General features: G+C 38.6%; 1 protein-coding gene across 5 annotated transcripts; it reads right to left on the reverse strand.

The window, feature by feature from the left end:
• Positions 1-54: 54 nt before the first annotated feature.
• On the reverse strand, positions 55-13,336 carry ccdc175 (coiled-coil domain containing 175). Of its 5 annotated transcripts, none has more exons than XM_017475678.3 (19): positions 13,213-13,336; positions 10,904-10,989; positions 10,053-10,164; positions 9,778-9,913; positions 8,382-8,610; positions 8,167-8,289; positions 7,365-7,474; positions 7,185-7,266; positions 6,390-6,526; positions 5,794-5,904; positions 4,158-4,229; positions 3,944-4,079; positions 3,220-3,348; positions 2,494-2,632; positions 1,868-1,947; positions 1,256-1,420; positions 1,071-1,173; positions 907-979; positions 55-506 (listed from the first exon to the last, which is right to left on the reverse strand). In XM_017475678.3, exons 1-19 carry the CDS (start codon positions 13,277-13,279, stop codon positions 392-394), a joined length of 2,205 nt encoding a protein of 734 aa, XP_017331167.1. In that variant the 5' UTR covers positions 13,280-13,336; the 3' UTR covers positions 55-391. The 5 variants fall into 5 exon arrangements, with proteins under 5 accessions (XP_017331167.1, XP_017331171.1, XP_053538853.1 ...); XM_017475682.3 differs by having other exon boundaries at positions 56-506; positions 936-979; positions 1,268-1,420; XM_053682878.1 differs by having other exon boundaries at positions 89-506; positions 10,053-10,161.
• Between the last annotated feature and the right edge of the window lie 5,076 nt (positions 13,337-18,412).

Below are 18,412 nucleotides of genomic sequence, written 5' to 3' on the forward strand. Positions count from 1 at the left end.
TCAGTAAGATATGACTGTTTCCGTTTTTCTCATGTTTCATAAATAAACATCACGATCGTCACAAGGTGCTTTATTCCTTTTACACCACAGCAATTTGCTGACAATTGCAAGTTTTATCCATTTATAGTTACGTTCATAGTTGTTCTGTGGAACATTCAGCAAATATATTGCCTTCTGTTACTGCTTATATTTTCTCTTTCAGCTTGTCCTGTTACGGAGCGGGGGAAAAAAGTTTTTAGCGACTTTAAAGTTAGTTTTTAGAGCTCTCTGCTGTCAGTGAGGTGAAATGTAAGTGCAACAAAGACATTAACATTCTTTTGAAATCTGTTTGATTTCCTTTACATTGGTTTCTGTTTAGGTTTAGTCATTTATAGCAGTGTGCTCATGGCCTTTAGCTCCGCCTCCAGCCTGCCGTTGATGCTTCCAATGTGCTGCTTCCTTTCCTGGACCTGCAGCATGAACGTCTGCATGGCTTCCAAAACCTTCTGGTCTTTTTCTGCAGATTCCTACAGTATGAGGGAGGATTATTATTTCATTTGTGTTTTTTTTTTTATTTAATTTTTATAACTCGTGTGCACACACACACGTGTAACAAATGTATTGTACAAATATATTTATCAAATGCTGCAATTCTTATCCCACAGTGGTGTTTAATTCTAATTCAAATCTGATCCATCAGATACCCATAGATGTTGAGTAATTTGTGAACATTTTTATGAAAGGACTCTCCAGTGTCAGCACTTTGTTACTATGAGGTAAAAAAGAGAGGCTGGTGAGGGAACGAGTGTTTGCAGCTGCTTTAATGTAGAGTTGTGTTAAATAACTATAAACAGATAAAAATGATGTTCTATAATAAATTAAATGTAATCGTTAGCAAGTTGCTGTTGTGTAAGAGGAATTAAACACCTCGCGACGTGCTGCTGTAGGAAATGTACCTCTGTAGCCAGTTTATCTCTGATCCAGGCTTCCACTAAACTTCCTGTAGAAATAAGAGACGGAGATTGCGAGTAAAAATTGACATACTGTATACACGCAAACACAGTAAAATGGAACAAATCACGTAGACTCACTGTAGATGCACTGCACTTCCTCTTTCATCCAGCCCGTTTCCTGTGTGTGCTTCTCTTTCTCTTTCCTTGCGTTAATGATGTCCTCCTTCATTTGTTCAATACGCTGCAACCATAACCGCCGTTATTGTTCATCAGACTTGCTGTAAGTGATCCGACAGCGTTTAATGTAAAGAGCGGCTAATTACCGACTGACCCACCAGATGTAGGCGACTGTTTTCCATGTTCGCTTGCTCCAGCATCAGTCCGTTCTCATAAACGCTCCTCTCTGTGGCGCTGATCTGCTGGGCGTGAGAGCGCAGGAGCTCCATGTGGTTCCCACGTAAAGTCTGCAGATCCTTCTTCAGATCTTCCTGCGACGATATTATAGACATAAACGACGCTAATGTCAATTTGTTTATTAGGAAACACCGTATAGTTGCTGTAAAAATGAAAAAATTCTGATTTTTTTTTTTTGGTGATATTTTCTGTAATTTATGTAACATGAATGGAAGGAGTCTCCAACGTCAGCACTTTGTAACCGTCAGAGGTAAAGCTGTAAGTTTTCTGATATCTTCAGGACCGAGGAGTTTGTTTCTCAGTAACGTGTAACAAGTTGGGTTTTTTAATTTTTTTCAACTTGGACAGTGAAACAAGGGGGAAAAAAGTGAGGGAACGATTGTTTATAGCTGCCGTAACGGAAGTGATGACAGGAACTGTTTCATGAACAATCCACAACATTAAATCCAACTATACACAGATCAGTTATGATATGTTGAGGTGATTTGATTTTAGGTACAGTAACAGTCTCTCTGTTTTACCTTTGGCTGTAGCATCGCTGCTGTTCGCTCTTTCACCTCTTGTATCGAAAGCTCCAGATGATATTTTCTGGCCTTCAGCTCTAATAAGTAAGAAGGAAATAAAACATTGAGAGAGCAGTAAAGACGATGATCCTATTAGGTATTTGTGGAGTTCTGAAATGCAGCTGAATTCCAAAAGTCAGACTGCGTTACCGGTTTTTACTTCATTACAAAATCCGAATCAATCTGTACAGGATTTCGCAGAGTTTTTTGTGATTGGTGCGACCAAAAACGCTCAATTTTGCTGTGGCTTTTTTTTCAATATTTCCGATGGAATTATTCCCCCACCCACCCCCGCCCCAATTCCTAGTTTCAAGTTTTAACGTGGAACTTCCAAGACTTTACCAAGCTACAGCTTTACCTCTGACTGTTACAAAGTGCTGCCCCTGGAGACTCCTTCCATAAATGTTCTATAAACACAGAAATCTGCACCATATCAATGACTACACAGGACACTTCACTGTGTGTTATGTGCTATCTTTCTATTTTTTGTCAACAAAAGTGGTTTTTGAAGTCTTTGCTATATGACAATTCTGATATTTGGAGCCGGCTGTATTAACGTGAGGTGTGTGCATGTGTGTGTGTACCGGTTGTTTGTTGTTTGAGGGTTCGATGTCGAGATTGATCAGCGTCAAACCGAGCCTCGGCCTTTGACAGCACCGTCTCCTGATCCTTCAGCTCCTTTTCTTCATCCAGTCGAGCTCGAGAGATTGACTCAGCCTCCACCTTTCAGAAAAACATAAAGCGCATGCTTTATTTAGGTGTGTGTGTATAAGTGTGTAAGGGTCTTCTGAAGATCCAGTAGGTATAACCATTGATATTCAATGCGGTGCATTTGAATACATTTGCATAAATTTGCATGTTCCACATCTTGAACAATCGTGAGCCGCAGCACAGCATTTATAATTTGACACTGTTTGTCATTCCTCACCATATAAATAAATTTGCCTTTGATTTTTGACGAACGTGCCTTTGATATTTTACTGGATATATCGAATAATGTCCTTTAAAATGAATAATAAGCCAGGGGTTAAGAAGCTTCAATAATTTCCTACACATAAAAAAAAAAACCCCGAATAGGAACATTATAGAGCTCTTGGGAGTTTAAAGGGTTAAAATTTAAAGCAATTGGAAGAGATACAAATTTTACATAATAAGTTTGTGATATTTTTACACTACTGTGCAGGAGTCTTAGAGACATCTGAAGAAATCCTGTAACAAGAAGATGCCTTCAGAAATAATGAGATTGAACATTACTGAGTATCAAAATTAGGGCACCAAAACTTTTGCACAACACATAAGATGTGTCTTACGTTGAGTTGCTGTATTTCATCATTGTACTTGATTTCCATCTGTTTACGCTCCTGTTCCGCTCTGGAGATCCGGTGTGTTAGTTCCTCGATTAAATAGCTCATGACTTCGTGTTCTTTGAGTTTCTTCTTCTACAAAACACAATAAATATGATTAAAGGAGTACTACAGAAATGTTCAATATGATCTCGAACTACTGTGTGTGTGTGTGATTACCATGGACAAGAATTTCGACACGTTTCCCTGCTCTGAGAAAAAGAACCAACAATTTTTTATTTTTATTTTATTTATTTATTTATTTTTTACAGTAAGCATGGTTATAATAGAAGTCTAAGGGCAGATGTTGAACAAGAAGCTTTTATGTAAAACACATATTTTAGAAAGCTATCATGGAATCTTCATCAGCTGTTAATAAATGAAGCTCTAAGTCTGTAAAATTGGTCTTTTTGGAAGTAGGACAATCTTTTCAGAGGGAAGAATACGTGATGGTACAACAAAACGAGGAAATTGTAAAATAGCCAGTGTTATTTGAATAGTTTTTGTCAAAATTCAACAACTGCCCTTAGACTTCTATTATAACTGAGTTTTCTGTAAAAAGTTTTCTGTTCTTTTGTCACTGCAGGGAAAAATGTGCTGAAATGATTGCTCATGGTAATCTCACGCAGACACGCACACACACACACACTCCAAAAAATAATAACATATTCCTTTAATGCCAGTTGCTAACCTCCTCAGCTAACTCGCTGTATGTTGTCTTGTCTAACGAGATGGCTGAACAGAGTTTTCTCACATTGTCTTCGTGCTGCTCTTTAAGAGTTTCCATCTGCAGACAGAGTTCTTCTCTCTCGACCTCAAACGCTGCCCTGAAATAAATAAAATAAAACATTAATACATTCTGTTTCTGGAGGCTTTCATTGATCAGTGATTAAATTAAGATGAACCTGTTCTTCTTCACTTTGGCCAGCTGCCCCTCGAGCACCACCAGGTTCTGCTGAAACATCTGCACACTGATTCTGAGAGAAACAAAACCAAAAATAATGTTCAAGATCCATCAATATCACCACTGACTACCATTACTGCATTTACACCCATCTTTATTTATGTCTCTACTAACCTATCACACACTGTATGCACTTTCAACATGGGAAGTCAAACACAGCAAGAGCTTATGTATTGGTCGTTGTGAGAATTTTGTTGCTGTTTGACTTGGAACAAGGTTAATGGTTTAGCTAGCTAGTACATAGCTTTGACATCTATTATATAAACTGTGTAAAGGCATGGTAACTGCAAATGAGACAGAAACTACAAATATTAACATTTCCCTCAGATGTGTTGGTACATTGCTGGAAAAAGACACTGTATGACTAAAATGACATTATAATTACAGTTAGCATCAAATGCTAACTTTGAGGGTTCTACTATCCCAGAAATGAGACAGAAACATTCCAAATATCAACATTTCTCTCAGATGTGTTGGTAAATTGCTGAAAAAAAGACACTGTATGACTAAAATTACACTATAATTACACTTAGCATCAAATGCTAACTTCTGAGGGTTCTACCATCCCGGAAATGAGACAGAAACATTCCAAATATCAACATTTCTCTCAGATGTGTTGGTAAATTGCTGAAAAAAAAAGACACTGTATGACTAAAATTACACTATAATTACACTTAGCATCAAATGCTAACTTCTGAGGGTTCTACCATCCCGGAAATGAGACAGAAACATTCCAAATATCAACATTTCTCTCAGATGTGTTGGTAAATTGCTGAAAAAAAAAGACACTGTATGACTAAAATTACACTATAATTACACTTAGCATCAAATGCTAACTTCTGAGGGTTCTACCATCCCAGAAATGAGACAGAAACATTCCAAATATCAACATTTCTCTCAGATGTGTTGGTAAATTGTTGAAAAAAAGACACTGTATGACTAAAATTACACTATAATTACACTTAGCATCAAATGCTAACTTCTGAGGGTTCTACCATCCCGGAAATGAGACAGAAACATTCCAAATATCAACATTTCCCTCAGATGTGTTGGTAAATTGCTGAAAAAAAAAGACACTGTATGACTAAAATTACACTATAATTACACTTAGCATCAAATACTAACTTTGAGGGTTCTACCATCCCGGAAATGAGACAGAAACATTCCAAATATCAACATTTCTCTCAGATGTGTTGGTAAATTGCTGAAAAAAAGAGACTGTATGACTAAAATGACACTGTAATTACTTCAAGTAATCAAATGCTTACTTCTGAGAGTTCCACCGTACTGGAAATGAGACAGAAACATCAAGAATAACAACATTTCCCACAGATATGTTGGTAAATTAATACAAAAAAGACTCTGTATAACTAATTATCTGCAATACCATTTAGCACCAACCACTAAACCTACTAAAATGTCACTAGCAGTGTGAAGTAATATACAACTTTATTATAATATTAGCTGATTGTGAAAACAGGAAGAGATATGTGCTCACATCGGAGCTGGCCAAGAATCACCATGTGATACCGTACACAAGAGCGTACTGTACATAAAGCTACTGAACCGAGTCGTACTTGTTGGCTTCATGAAGCTCTTTCATCTCTTCCTCCATCTCTATGATTTGAAGTTTATATTTGCCGATCGAGGCGAAGCGCTCATCCAGCCTCTGCTTCGATTTCTCCAGTCTGAAAGAAAATAAAAGGAAAAATGGGCTGGAAAGTCTGAAAGCCTGCATCTCTTTCATTCCTCTTCTACCACTTACCTCTTTCTCTTTTACACGCTACTTAGAAACCGCAAAGAGTAACCTCCTCTGTCTTGAAGATGTCGGGAAACTTAAATAAAGAATACCACGTCTTTACCTCTGACTGTTACAAAGCGCTGACACTGGAGACTCCTTCCATGAATACACGATTACACGTTTTTTTTAACACGTCCCTGTGAACGAGGTGTTGCTATAGAAATGATAACGTATTAGAACGAGCGCGTTAATTATAAATAAAGCTGTGATTTGCAGCTGCGCTACGATCAGAGAGAGCTGCTGTTCTAGAAAATTCTTCAACACCTTCTGACCAATCAGAATCCAGAACTCTACATCGCTGTGGTGTAAAGTTCATGAATTGAATTAGATAAGCACGTGTATGAAGTGTGAAACTTGTGAAATGATATTTACTCTCTGCTCAGGTTGCTCTGATCCGCCAAAGCGTCGTCTTCCTTTTTCCTCTGAGCTCTGAAGACGGATGAAAGCTTAGAGATGGCCTCGAGACGAACGCTGTTCTCCTTCTGTTCTTCTTCTATCTCTCGTTCCACCTGAAAAAAAAAACCACCCAACCCTTTAACCCAAATTTATTAATAATAAATCTTCAACAAGTCTTCAGGAGAGAATAATGAAATAACTTGTTTCACAGACGTTCCTCGATATTTAAACAGAACAATAAATGGATAAAAAGTACAATGTGTTGTCGTTATCGCTGTGTTATCACTTTGTGACGTCCTGATATTAGAAAATAATCAACGATAACAGCAATTCACACATCAACCTCTTAAACATGGCTTTTCAAACGTATGTTTCAGCTTCATCTTGGGAACAAATTGTTAATCCAGTTCTACTTTGAACAAAAATATCAAACCGGCTAATCTTGATCTGAACAGATCGTCAGAAGGTTTATCCGAGTCCAATTTGCCGCGGTTATCCTTTAACCAGCTCAGGCATCCATTCACTCGGTGTGAGCCGTAGCGGATCTGAGTCCGGTCCGATCCTCTTCTCTGCTAAAGGTCATCTCTACACGACGCACCTTTGAAGGTTTGTTTTTCAAAAGCTCAGTGTGAAGACTCGGCTCAGCGAGATCTAGCCCAGGCGGCAAATCGATGCCTTAAAGCTCACATCTGAGAGACAGGATTTAGTGCTTTGATTCTTTTCTGGAGTTGGGGGGGGATGTTTTAAAAGTTTGCTCAGCACATTTCTTACCGTTCCGATGTTCTCCTGAAGCTTGAGCAGCTGCAGGTTCAATTCCTCTCTCAGCTCTCGTAGCTCTTTCTCACGGAGCTTTCTGTCAATAAGGCAAAAAGTCAGGTCGTTAAAAAAAAAACAAAAAAACATTAATTAAACAGCAAGGAATCAAAGTTGAAGCTACATTAACTAGCTTACTTCTGCTTTGTGAGCTCGTCTGATTTTTCGATCTTGTCCTCGATCTGTTCTGCGTGTTTCCGTTGTGATGTCTTCAGTCTGACCGTACTTCTCTCCAACAGTGAGATTTGCTAAAAACACAAGTAAGGTTTAATTAGAACACTTGAAACATAATGAATAGCTCCCTAAAGAGGGCACCGACTGAGCTTTACTCAGCTGGAAGGAAGATCTGATTTCCAGCCGCTTAAAATAAACGTCAACAGGAATGCTATGATATAACAGAGAAAAGATATTTGGGTTGTCCATATTTAAAAGAAATGACAATTTGAGAGTTCCACATGCAGGGAAGATTTAATACCGAAATTGGGCACATCAGTATTCAAAACTCAGGTGTAAATAAAGACTTTTTTTCTAAAACAGAGGCAGTTATACAAGATTCTAACCTTGGATTTAAGTGGATTTAACCTGGATTTAGTACCTTGTGTTTTCATATAACTATAACATGCAAAACAATAAGTGCTGGATCAAGTGCTATTCTACGCTCTAATGAATAATGAGTGTGGAATGAATTTTGTTCAATAAAACCAGTGATTAACGTGAGGACTAATCATGCAGCAATATACTGCCGATATTCTAAACTCCTATTAGATTTATTTCAACCCTCACTATCTTCTCCTAGTCTGTTTTTGTATCAATTATTTGTTTCTTTCCCATTTAAAGTTGAGTGCTTGTTTTTAAATGCAGTGGTTGCTGAAAAAGTTCCGGTAGTGGAAACGTGCTTAAATTGCATATTGCACTGAGATTTAGTAGAACAGGAGGTTACATTTGAAAGCTCGTCAACGTTCTCCTCTTTCTTCACGAGCTCAGCTAAAGCCATGTTCAGCTCTTTGTGCAGCTCAGCGTTCGTCTTCGTCTGCTCCTGAATGGCGTTCATCGTCTCGTCAATCTACAAAACAAACAAACAAACAAAAAAAAATAGCTGCTGTTATAGAAAATGAATCAACACCTTCTGACTAATCAGAATACCCTTTTTAGTACCTCTTTCTCGAGCATTTTCTTTGTTTCTTCAAACTGCTTCCTCTCCCTGATCAGGTTGTCCTGCAGATCTTTCCTGGTTGAGTGCACTCGAGCGATCTTCTCCTTCGTAGACCGGATCTCGTTCCTCGTTTCATTCAGCGTAATCTGTGTATCGGCTTTCTCTGACAGCTGGCTGTTGAGCTGCTCAGTGAGCTCGGTGTAGCTGGCGCTCAGAAGCTGGTGCTCTGGTCTACGGAAATATTTACTGACGTTTATTCGTTTAGCAGACAAACTTTTATATGAAGCGGACTTAAGTGATCGAAGTACACAACCGAGCAGGTGATTGTTAAGGGTCTTACTCAGGGGTCTGACTTTAGCTTTACATCTGACTGTGTTGGGATTTGAACTTACAAACCTTCCAGTTACGCACACAAGCACCTGATTGGCTGTACTGCTTGTACAATTCTGAAACACACTTGATGGGACAATAGAGATGGACTTGAAGACCCTACATTTCTGCGAATGTATTTGAAAAGCAAGGCGTTTATAATCATCTGGGAATGTGTGCATTTCCCCCAATTTTTATCCCTAATTTGGCCACTTGCCAATTCCCACCCACTACAGTAACTGGTTCTTCTCTATCATACAACAGCTACCAAACTGGAGAAGATGAACCCTAACATTTTCTTCCCCAGTTGTTTACATAATCATCTGTAAACACCTCTTATAAACCACCCCCCCCTTTTTTTTTTAAATAAACTACATAAGAGCATAAAAAAGCACACTTAAGGAATCCATTGTTGTAAACAATTTACCACCAAAGGAACCCATAAGGAACCTTTTTTAAAAAAAATGAAATTGTTAACCATCCAAAGAACCCCCGAGAAATTAATTTTATAAGCTGAATCTTTTTTTTTTACCAGGAGAACCCCTAAGGAATCCCTTTTCATGCATTAGTACAAGTTCTAAGTAGAAATCCTTTAGAAAGCTAGAACCATCCAAAAAAAAAAAAAAAACCCAAAACCTTAAGGAATCCTTTTTTTTTTTTTTTTTTGTGGGTGACAAAAATGACAAAAACTCCCCTAAAAAGAACTCCTAAGAACCTCTTTTTTCTAAGTGAACCCCACCCAGGAAGGTCATGGTTAAGTCTTATTGTGTCACTGGCAGCCATTTTCCCTCCCCATGTGCATGTTCTTTGTCTTTATTGAATGTATTATATAAAAATAACCTTTAAACTAGTCACAGGTCACATTCACATTACTGGAGTGTGGCTAGTTTTGACAAATGCTACAGTTACAGAAAATGAATCCACCGTAAACCTTCTGACCAATCAGATTCGAGAATTCAACAGCACTGAGATGTAACTGCTAGTAATAATTGTATTCCATGCTAACGTGTCATTGCTGACAATCCTCACAAAAGAAGGACGTTTTCTTCCTCCAGAAGTTTCCGTCTTTTCTCCATCGACTCGATCTCCCGCACGACGTTCGCCATCTCCAGCTGGAGCTGATTCATCTCGGCCGCGTTCGCATCTCTAGCAGCGGCCACGGCGGCTAGAAATCGACAAACCCGCCTAGTTTTATTTGTTTGTAAAGCACACAGGGGACTTGATCTCGGTACACACAGTACACACAATGTCATCCACGCGGATAACTATTCGATCGAGACGACGTTCCGATCCCGCATGTTTACCTGATATTTCAGCAAGGATATCATCGTGCTGGCTCAGGAGCTGATGGCGCAGTTTTCCCGTTTCGATCGTTTCCACCTCGAGTTCCTCATGCACGGCTTTCCTGGATGCCTCCTGAACGATTAAGCTGACGTTAATTAAAGCGAGTCAATCAGTAGAGACACGTTTAGCGACTGAAGTTTGCTTCTTTAGGTTTGTGAACAAAGAAGTGGAAGTTAATAGCGTCGTGCGAAATGGACTTCTACACATGAAATACGAACTTCGATAAGAATTTGATCTGAATTACTTATTAGGTACATTCCAGCCTTCAAACTTTAGGCCACGGCCCTTTTCTAGTGCCTTGGATTAGACTGTTTTTTTATCTCTGCAACAACGTTTTGTTCATGTTTATAGGAAACAGTGGGTGATATGGTCTGTCTGAAACACTAAGGAGGCACGACGTGATGATTGAGAGGATGCTAAACTGGTAGCCATAAGCTTGCATTACTTGTTAGATCCAGGGAAAAACTAAAGAAGCTAACTTCAGACACCGGATACATCTTTTACATCTCGAGTACATTTGATGTAAAGAGGAAATTGTGTACTTTGTAGTTGAACTATCCCTTTAATCATGGCCTATAAGAACACAAAAATATACAGTACAGCTATTTACTTGTCAATTTCTTGCTCCCATTAAAGGGACACAGACCCATTTGAACCTACACATTATTGGATTTCGCTGAATCTTTTCTCCAGGTTTCACTAATGAAGGTTTCATGACCAGACGTTCGATGACAAAGCAGTCACACTGAGAACAAGGTGATGATGTTCATTCATTTGTGCATTCATTTATTTAATTAATTATTTGTTTTACCAGTTCTTTAATGGCATCTGCTATCTTGCTCAGGTGATGGCTGGCTTCTTGACTGAACGACACTCCCTCTGCTCTCAGCTGCTTATCTAAAAGGTACAAACAAACACACCATCAGCTCAGATAAGCCTCAAGCAATTCAGGTGAAAATGAGTTTCTGGAACGCAAATATGCTCAGAATTTTAATGCCGTGTGACACATGATCCCGGACCTGACTGTGTGCACGAGATTAGCATCGGCGAGACAGAGACTCGTTCAAAAGTGAGACATCTAGCAGATAGACATCTGCATCAGGGCTGTGACATCACACATGCATTTTTGTCAAAACAAAGAAGTATGCTTGTTGTTTTTACGTGACTGAGGGAAATCCTGTGACATTTCTGCATTATATGGATGTACTGTTGTATTGTACTCTCATAAAACACACTATTATGTTTTTTTTGTCTGTCTTTAAACTGTTTAGATTAATGAAGATAGGAACTGCTTGAACAGAAAGGAACGCAAGTTAATATGCAGAAGGATAAATTCATCTTTCAGATGATCAGAAGTGGAATTCATTTGGATTATATTACACTCACCCAGGACATTACACCTCCACGCCAGCAGAGGTCGCCTGAAGAATTTCCTTGCAGACTTACAACTTCCTGTTAACTTCCTGGTTTAGCATATATAAGTATAGATATAGCTATCTAGATGGAGAATTGATTGCATTGCTGCCATTTTGAAGAGGTGTTTGGAGCAGTGTTTGGAGCAGTGTTTGGAGCATGGCGAGGTGTTTTGGAGCAGCATTCAGTGGACCCCATTCAACACCAAACAACAAGGCATTGCTTCTCATAAGTAGGTGTTTGATTTACCTGTTGTTGATTGTCAGTGATCCATGTACATGCACAATCTAGATATTATAGTTATCAATAAAGACTCAGTTTCTTTCTAGGTTTATGGGTTTTTCACTCATAAATGTTCAAAAGACCAAACACCATGCATCATGTTGCCTATTTATGTATGGTGCTCTCAGCGTGTAGTCTGTTTGAAACACCTTTCGAATCACTGCTCTGTCATACAATAAACGAGAAGTCACCGATGTAGATTTGAGTAGCTTCATAGAGAGCTTGCCAGAATGGAGTCAGCTCACATCATAAACCTATACAAGCGACACATTTCAGCGGCCAACAGAGCTATCTTGCTGTTCCTGGGATTTGAATTCATGAACTTCCGATCAGTATCCCAATTCTTCTGAAAGAATCATCGAACCCGGGCCAGATCACACTGAATCCTAGCCTCTAGACCACCAGGGAGACTCTGGCAAACAGTCCTGTCTCCAGCTCCTTCAGAGATACTCTTGGCCTCTTGGATGTTTTTGTGGTGTTTTCTTTTCTTTTCTTTCTCTCTCTAACTAATCCCCTCTGTTGGTGGATGTTCTCCTCTAGGCTGAGACTAATTTGGTGGTTTCACTTCAATATTACAGGCTTTTTTTGTGTTAGTGGGGTTTACAGAAAAGTCACGTGAACTTCGCGCGTGAAATTTAAACATGTGGTTTTCATATATTTGCATGTTGTGTTTTTAGATGTTGCATTTTCATGTGTGTTTTTTTTTTTTTTTTTTTTTTTTTTTACACTTTATTCATTTTTCATTTTCTTTGTTTTTTGTGCATGTAGGCCATAATTTGTAAACTTTCACACGTGATTGTTACACGTTGTTGTTTTTATTTTTTTATTTATTTATTTTTTTAAAAACATGTAGGGCATGTTTTTTTCCTCGACATACCCCCCCCCCCCCACACACACACACACAGTTTATTAAGTTTAAGTTAATTTGTCATGTATTTTTAATTTTCACAGGTGATTTTTGATGTACAACAATTTTATTTATTCATGTTGTTTTTCCACATAATGATTTCACACTTTTTTTTTTTTTTTACATTAATTTTATACATGTTTATATACAATTGTTTTCACGTGATTTCTACAGATTTTACGTTCACACTTTTTCACATTTAGTGCTTTTTTTGGTGTGATTTTTAAAAAATTATTTTTTACACGATTATTTTTTCACATAGGCCTTATATAGTGATCGTCACTTGCATAATTATTTTTCAAACGTGAGCAGATGTTCAGTGCATTTGATCTTTTCTTCTTTTATTTGTCTTGAAGCAGCACTACACTAATAATGAGCAAACACATTGTCTCAATTTTAAAGCTGAAATTTTACATGCAGTGAACCTTAAATGACTTCCTTGATGTTATTGACTCACAGCAGTGTAAGCATAAGTGTAAATAATTATTAATTAATTAATTTATTATTAATGATCTTACCTAATTCGCCCAGATGTTCCAGTGCAATGTTCACAGCTGGGAAGTCTGGCACTAAACACGCGGCCATGACACACGTGGGTGTGTGTGTGTGTGTGTGTGTGTGTGTGTGTGTGTGTAAAAGTTACTGAATGTGATGGTGAAGGCTGGAGGAAGTTTTGCGACTCTGCTCCATCTGTGTGCTGTGTACGCGACGCGTTGTCATGAGAACAGCAGCTCGTTGAGGAACTTCCCCCAGCGGCGCGATCAAAGGAATTCCGCTGTCGCTCAGACCACGCCCCCTGATTCTCAAACGGCTCTCACATAAGTGCTAATGCGTTTTAATGCTTGATTTTATTCAATTCAGCAATAATTAAGCATGCAAATACAGCAACACAGTCAGGAACAATTACTTTCAGAGTCTGAAATAAAATTCTTAGACGTGTGATTTATTTTATTTATTTTTTATTTTCTTAACGGACATATAAGAATGCACGCGCTTCCCCCGCTCAATTGAAATACTTCGGGGGGGGGGGGGGGAAACAGACGAGAGCTTGTTTGCATTAGTGTTTTTAAATCAAGCTATGCGTAATGCAGTAATCCAAAACCAGCAATACTTTCTCCTCTCTCTCTCAACCCCCTACCCCATTGTAGTTAATCATCTGAGATGTCTGAAGTTATTTTTTTTATTTGGAAATTATAGATGCTACTCCTTTAAGCTCCCGTTACAGGACTGAACCCAGGAGGAAGTAAATCTAATGAGTGCATGAGATTGGCAAGGAAATGTAGGACGCGTTGTTATTAAGAGAGAACTATAAAGTTAAGCGTGCTGTACCTCACATAACCGTGAGAGGGCGCTGTTGTCCAATGAGCTGAATTCCGCACATGCTGAGACTCTGTTAGACCTTTTGCTCTGAGCTGCACTTATTATTATTATTATTATTATTATTATTATTATTATTATTATTATTATTATTATTATTATTACTTTTACTTCACCGTTGCACACATGAAGACTTTTCTGTGAAGTCTGCGTGCTCACATATAACAACAGTATGAGTGTCTGTCACACTCTTTCACCTACTCCTTATCTTTCTGTCTACATGTATGTCTATCTAGTTACCTGTGTTTCTGTCGCTCTACATACTTGTCTGGCTTTCTCTCTCTGTATCTGTCTGTCTATTGCTCTACGTGTCTCTCTGACTGTCTAGCTGTTTGATTCCACGTAGCACCAGTTTCCTTAGCACTGTTGCAGAAGTATAAATGTTTCCTATCCGAGGCTGTTGTGGTGATGCTGCTGAGCATGTTGCACTGATGCAGTATTTATGGTGAGGAGGCAGAATGGAGTCAGTTTTAATTGGACTCGGCTGAGTGAAATCACAGGCTCCCTGAAAGCTCCTGACTTTGACAACAGGCCTTTATCTGCACTCCATCTTTTCACTGAGGTCTCTTACAAAATCACTAATGAGCTGGAAGAGATTGTGGTATTTTTGAAGTGTGTGTGTGTGTGTGTGTGTGTGTAATACATCTGTTCATTACCACTTCACTGTCCTCGCCTCACTGTAAATTGAACTCTTGGACCTGGACTACATACACGGCTATATAGCTCATGCTAGCTAGAGTGACTCAAGTCACATGATTTTTAAAATTGATTTTTATTTATTTATTTATTTTTGGCAAATGGACTCGTTAAACTGATTCAGCTAATTTTTGGAAATCAAGACGAGTGAATCTCGGTCGTGACTGAAACGATTAGTTGATTTGAGTAGTGTGTATCAAGTTCAGCATGCATTCAAATATGACTCGCACGATTCATTGATGTTTACACCAACAGATAACATTTTATATTATGTACAAGATCTGTGAATACACCTCGCATTTGAAAAAGTAATGAGGAAATAATCTGATTCAATCACTGATCCGCTGACTAAAAGAGGAGTGAATCTCGGTCGTGACTGAAATGATTCTCTGACTCAAGAAATGTGAATCAGTTTAGATTTTCGCAATTGGTTTGATGTTGAACAAAATGGACAGATCAACACACAACGTGCACTAGTGTAAAATCTGAAAGAAACCTGAACAGTAGAGATTTGTTCACCTTAGTGACTCAATCATTTGGGAATGAATCTTTTTTTTTTTTTTTTTTTTTTAAACTTATTTTAAATAATTTTTTTAATGTTTTATACAAATGCAAATCAGAATCCTCTAGAAGTGTGAGATACAGTTATGGCGTGTGAGAACTTCATATAGGCCAACAACAGAGCTTCCTAACTCCTTGTTTAAAAGCGCTCATTGCTAATCTGTTTTCATAAAACGACTGAACTGTAATCACAACCGTTTTCGTTGTAGTGCGACTCCTGTGATTTATCAGGTTTTGGTCTTCAGTCAACTTGCTCATATTAGCAAGACGTCAGATTACTGCTGTTCTGTGCGTGCGTGTGTTTTTGTTTTGTTTACAGCAGCGAGTGTGTGCTGCTCGATCTTAAGCCGGAGCGGTATCTGGTGTCGCACATGGACGGTTCGTGCCGATTATGTTTACAGACGGGACCATTAGGGGACTTGATTATGCATAATGGAACAGGTAGTGCGCTTGCATTTCATGCTTTATTTATCGCTCATCCAAGGTCAAGTGGTGCTACACGCTTTGTTTTACACGCTGCGGAGTGTCCAGTTTCTCATGACGGAAGAAAACATTTGCGGTTCGATTGGGAAGTTACTGTGTTTCACGGCGAGTCTGTCGTTTTTTTGAGACTCGGGAAGGAAGCGACAAATACGAGCGTGACCTTTTGTAGGTTCTTGGTTCAAGTTTACGTTCCTGTATATTGATCTGGAATTGTCTGATTTTTGCATAACCACATCCAGTAGTAGTAGTAGTAGTAGTAGTAGTAGTAGTAGTAGTAGTAAAATGTTTTATAGCAATAAAATGATCACGACTCATTCAGGGGCTCAAAAAAGACACATAGTCAAAATTTGTTTACTAAATAAAGCGTCTGGCTAAATGTTACCAGGAACTATTTACACTTATTTTTGCATTTTTATTGTTAAAGTAAAATAATCAACAGTGTGGTGGGTTGAAGAGGCGGAGTTGCTGTTTCCACCCCGAAGTTGATTATTTTCCTATAACATTATGTTTTATTCCTCTTACACCGCAGCAATTTGCCAAGGATGAATAATTTTTTATTAATTAAAGAAGGACACCTATCTATTAGTAGTTAAATTTAATATTGTGTAACACTGTGCAAAGCGTAAACTCCTCTGTCCTGAAGACGTCAGAAAACGTAAAGTTACAGCTTTACCTCTGAGTGTTACAACGTGCCGACACTGGAGACTCCTTCCGTAACGTTAAATTAAAGCTAAACAAGCATTTTTAAAAAAAAAAAGATGCTGTGTGTGTGTGTGTGTGTGGGAACTTTTTAATGTGGTTTCAGAAGCCTCGAGAGTGAAGGAAGCTGATAAAACACTGAACGAGTGGAGTCAGTCGACACTCTCCAGAACATACGAATGAAATGAATCGTTTAAGTCAATCTCGAAATGAATCCAAATGAATCGCTGCGAATCCAGCTCTCGCTGTAGTCTCTTGGCGTTGTAGGTGATCTTCGGATTTGAACGGAAGATTAAAAAGCAGCCAGCGTGACCTGTGAAGAGGGCGAACTGTCATCCGTCCATCTGCTTTACAGGAGAAAAGAATAGAAGGACGCCTCACCTCACGCAAGGTGTATCACAGGAGTCGAGTTTCTCGGGAACAATGACCCTCGAATGTCTCCACACTATGGGTTACAGCGTCATGGCAGCTAATCACACACACACACACTCACAGACGTGTTGAGCAGGATGACCGCACAGGGAAACGTATTAAAACGCTTCTGATTAAGCATTTTCATTTATGCACTTAATTCCTGTGAGACGTATTCATGGCACGACTGTCGTTTACAACAGCGCAGAGAACGGGGGGGGGGGGATAAACTGAAATGGAGTACAAACATAAAGTAAATTAATAATGAAACAAAACATTTACAATTAAATTTAACTTGGTCTGGGGATTAAATAATTAAAGTTCTAATCCACACAGCTTCTCTGATCGCTCCTGTGTCTGTACGGGTTTCTTAGGGTTTTCCAGTTTCCTCTCATCCTTCTAAAAATATTCCAGTAAGTGGACTGGTGGCTGTCTGGTTTTCCCAGTACAGGCTCCGGTTACTGTAATGATTTCAAATTCCATGTAGACCTTTAAAAGATCTTTGGTTCCTTTGGGGGAACTTTTAAAGCTTGAATGTAAAGTAAAGGCTTTTGTTTGTGTTCTGCTTTGTGCCTTGCTGCCTCTGTCCCATCATTGGTTTGTTATCCTAATGTGTACATCAGTTCTTTGTTTGGCTCTAGCCCTAGTTCTCCTTGTGTCCAATTTCCCAAGTGCCTCGTTTCTTGTTTTCAATTTCATGCTCATTCTTTGGTTAAGACTATGTATTTTTTTTTTTTTTTTTTTTTTTTTTTTTTTGCAATGGAACCCATTTTATGAAAACTAAGTACTCTTAACTCTCCAAGGAACCCTTAAAGAACCCTTTTCTGGACCAAGTACCAAGAATCTAAGTGTGAAAAGTATTGTAAAGAAAATAATGAACAATAATTTGGAGTTTGTACAACACATTTAATACACACACTCTTGGAAGAAAAAGTGTTCCTTATGGGTTCCTTGATTTGTTCGTTAGATAACTAAAGATTCTTAACTTCCAAAAAGTGTCTTACTTGTTGTAAGGTTGAACCTTTTAAGGATTCCCCCAGAAGAACCCTTTAAAGTTCTAAACCTGCGTAAAGTAATACTATCAGAAAGGGTTCCAACTAGAAGCTTAGGTGTACCAAGCTAGCTAAATATTACACTCCTGACAGGTTCTGGATATTAAGGGACAAAAACCAAAAAAAAAGGGTTCTACTTGTAACCTTTTTGTGTATAGGAAAACATTTTGCCCCCTCCCCAGAGGAACAAGTGAAGAATGTTTCGGAGTTGTAAACTTTTCTGTGCACAGTAGAACCCTACAACAGCGTGTCTCCTGATCAGATCGAATTCCAGGTAGAACCCTTTTAGGAGGATGACCTACCAATAAACAAAGTGTTTCTAAGGTCTATAATTTGACTTTTATACTGCACACTTGCCCAGTTCATACAGTACGTACGCTCTCTTGGGGGAGGGTATGGTTCTTTTTGGGTTCTTGAAGGGTTTTTTTGGATACTTAGC

Source organism: Ictalurus punctatus, chromosome 9, assembly GCF_001660625.3.
Source record: "Ictalurus punctatus breed USDA103 chromosome 9, Coco_2.0, whole genome shotgun sequence".
NCBI lineage: Eukaryota > Metazoa > Chordata > Actinopteri > Siluriformes > Ictaluridae > Ictalurus > Ictalurus punctatus.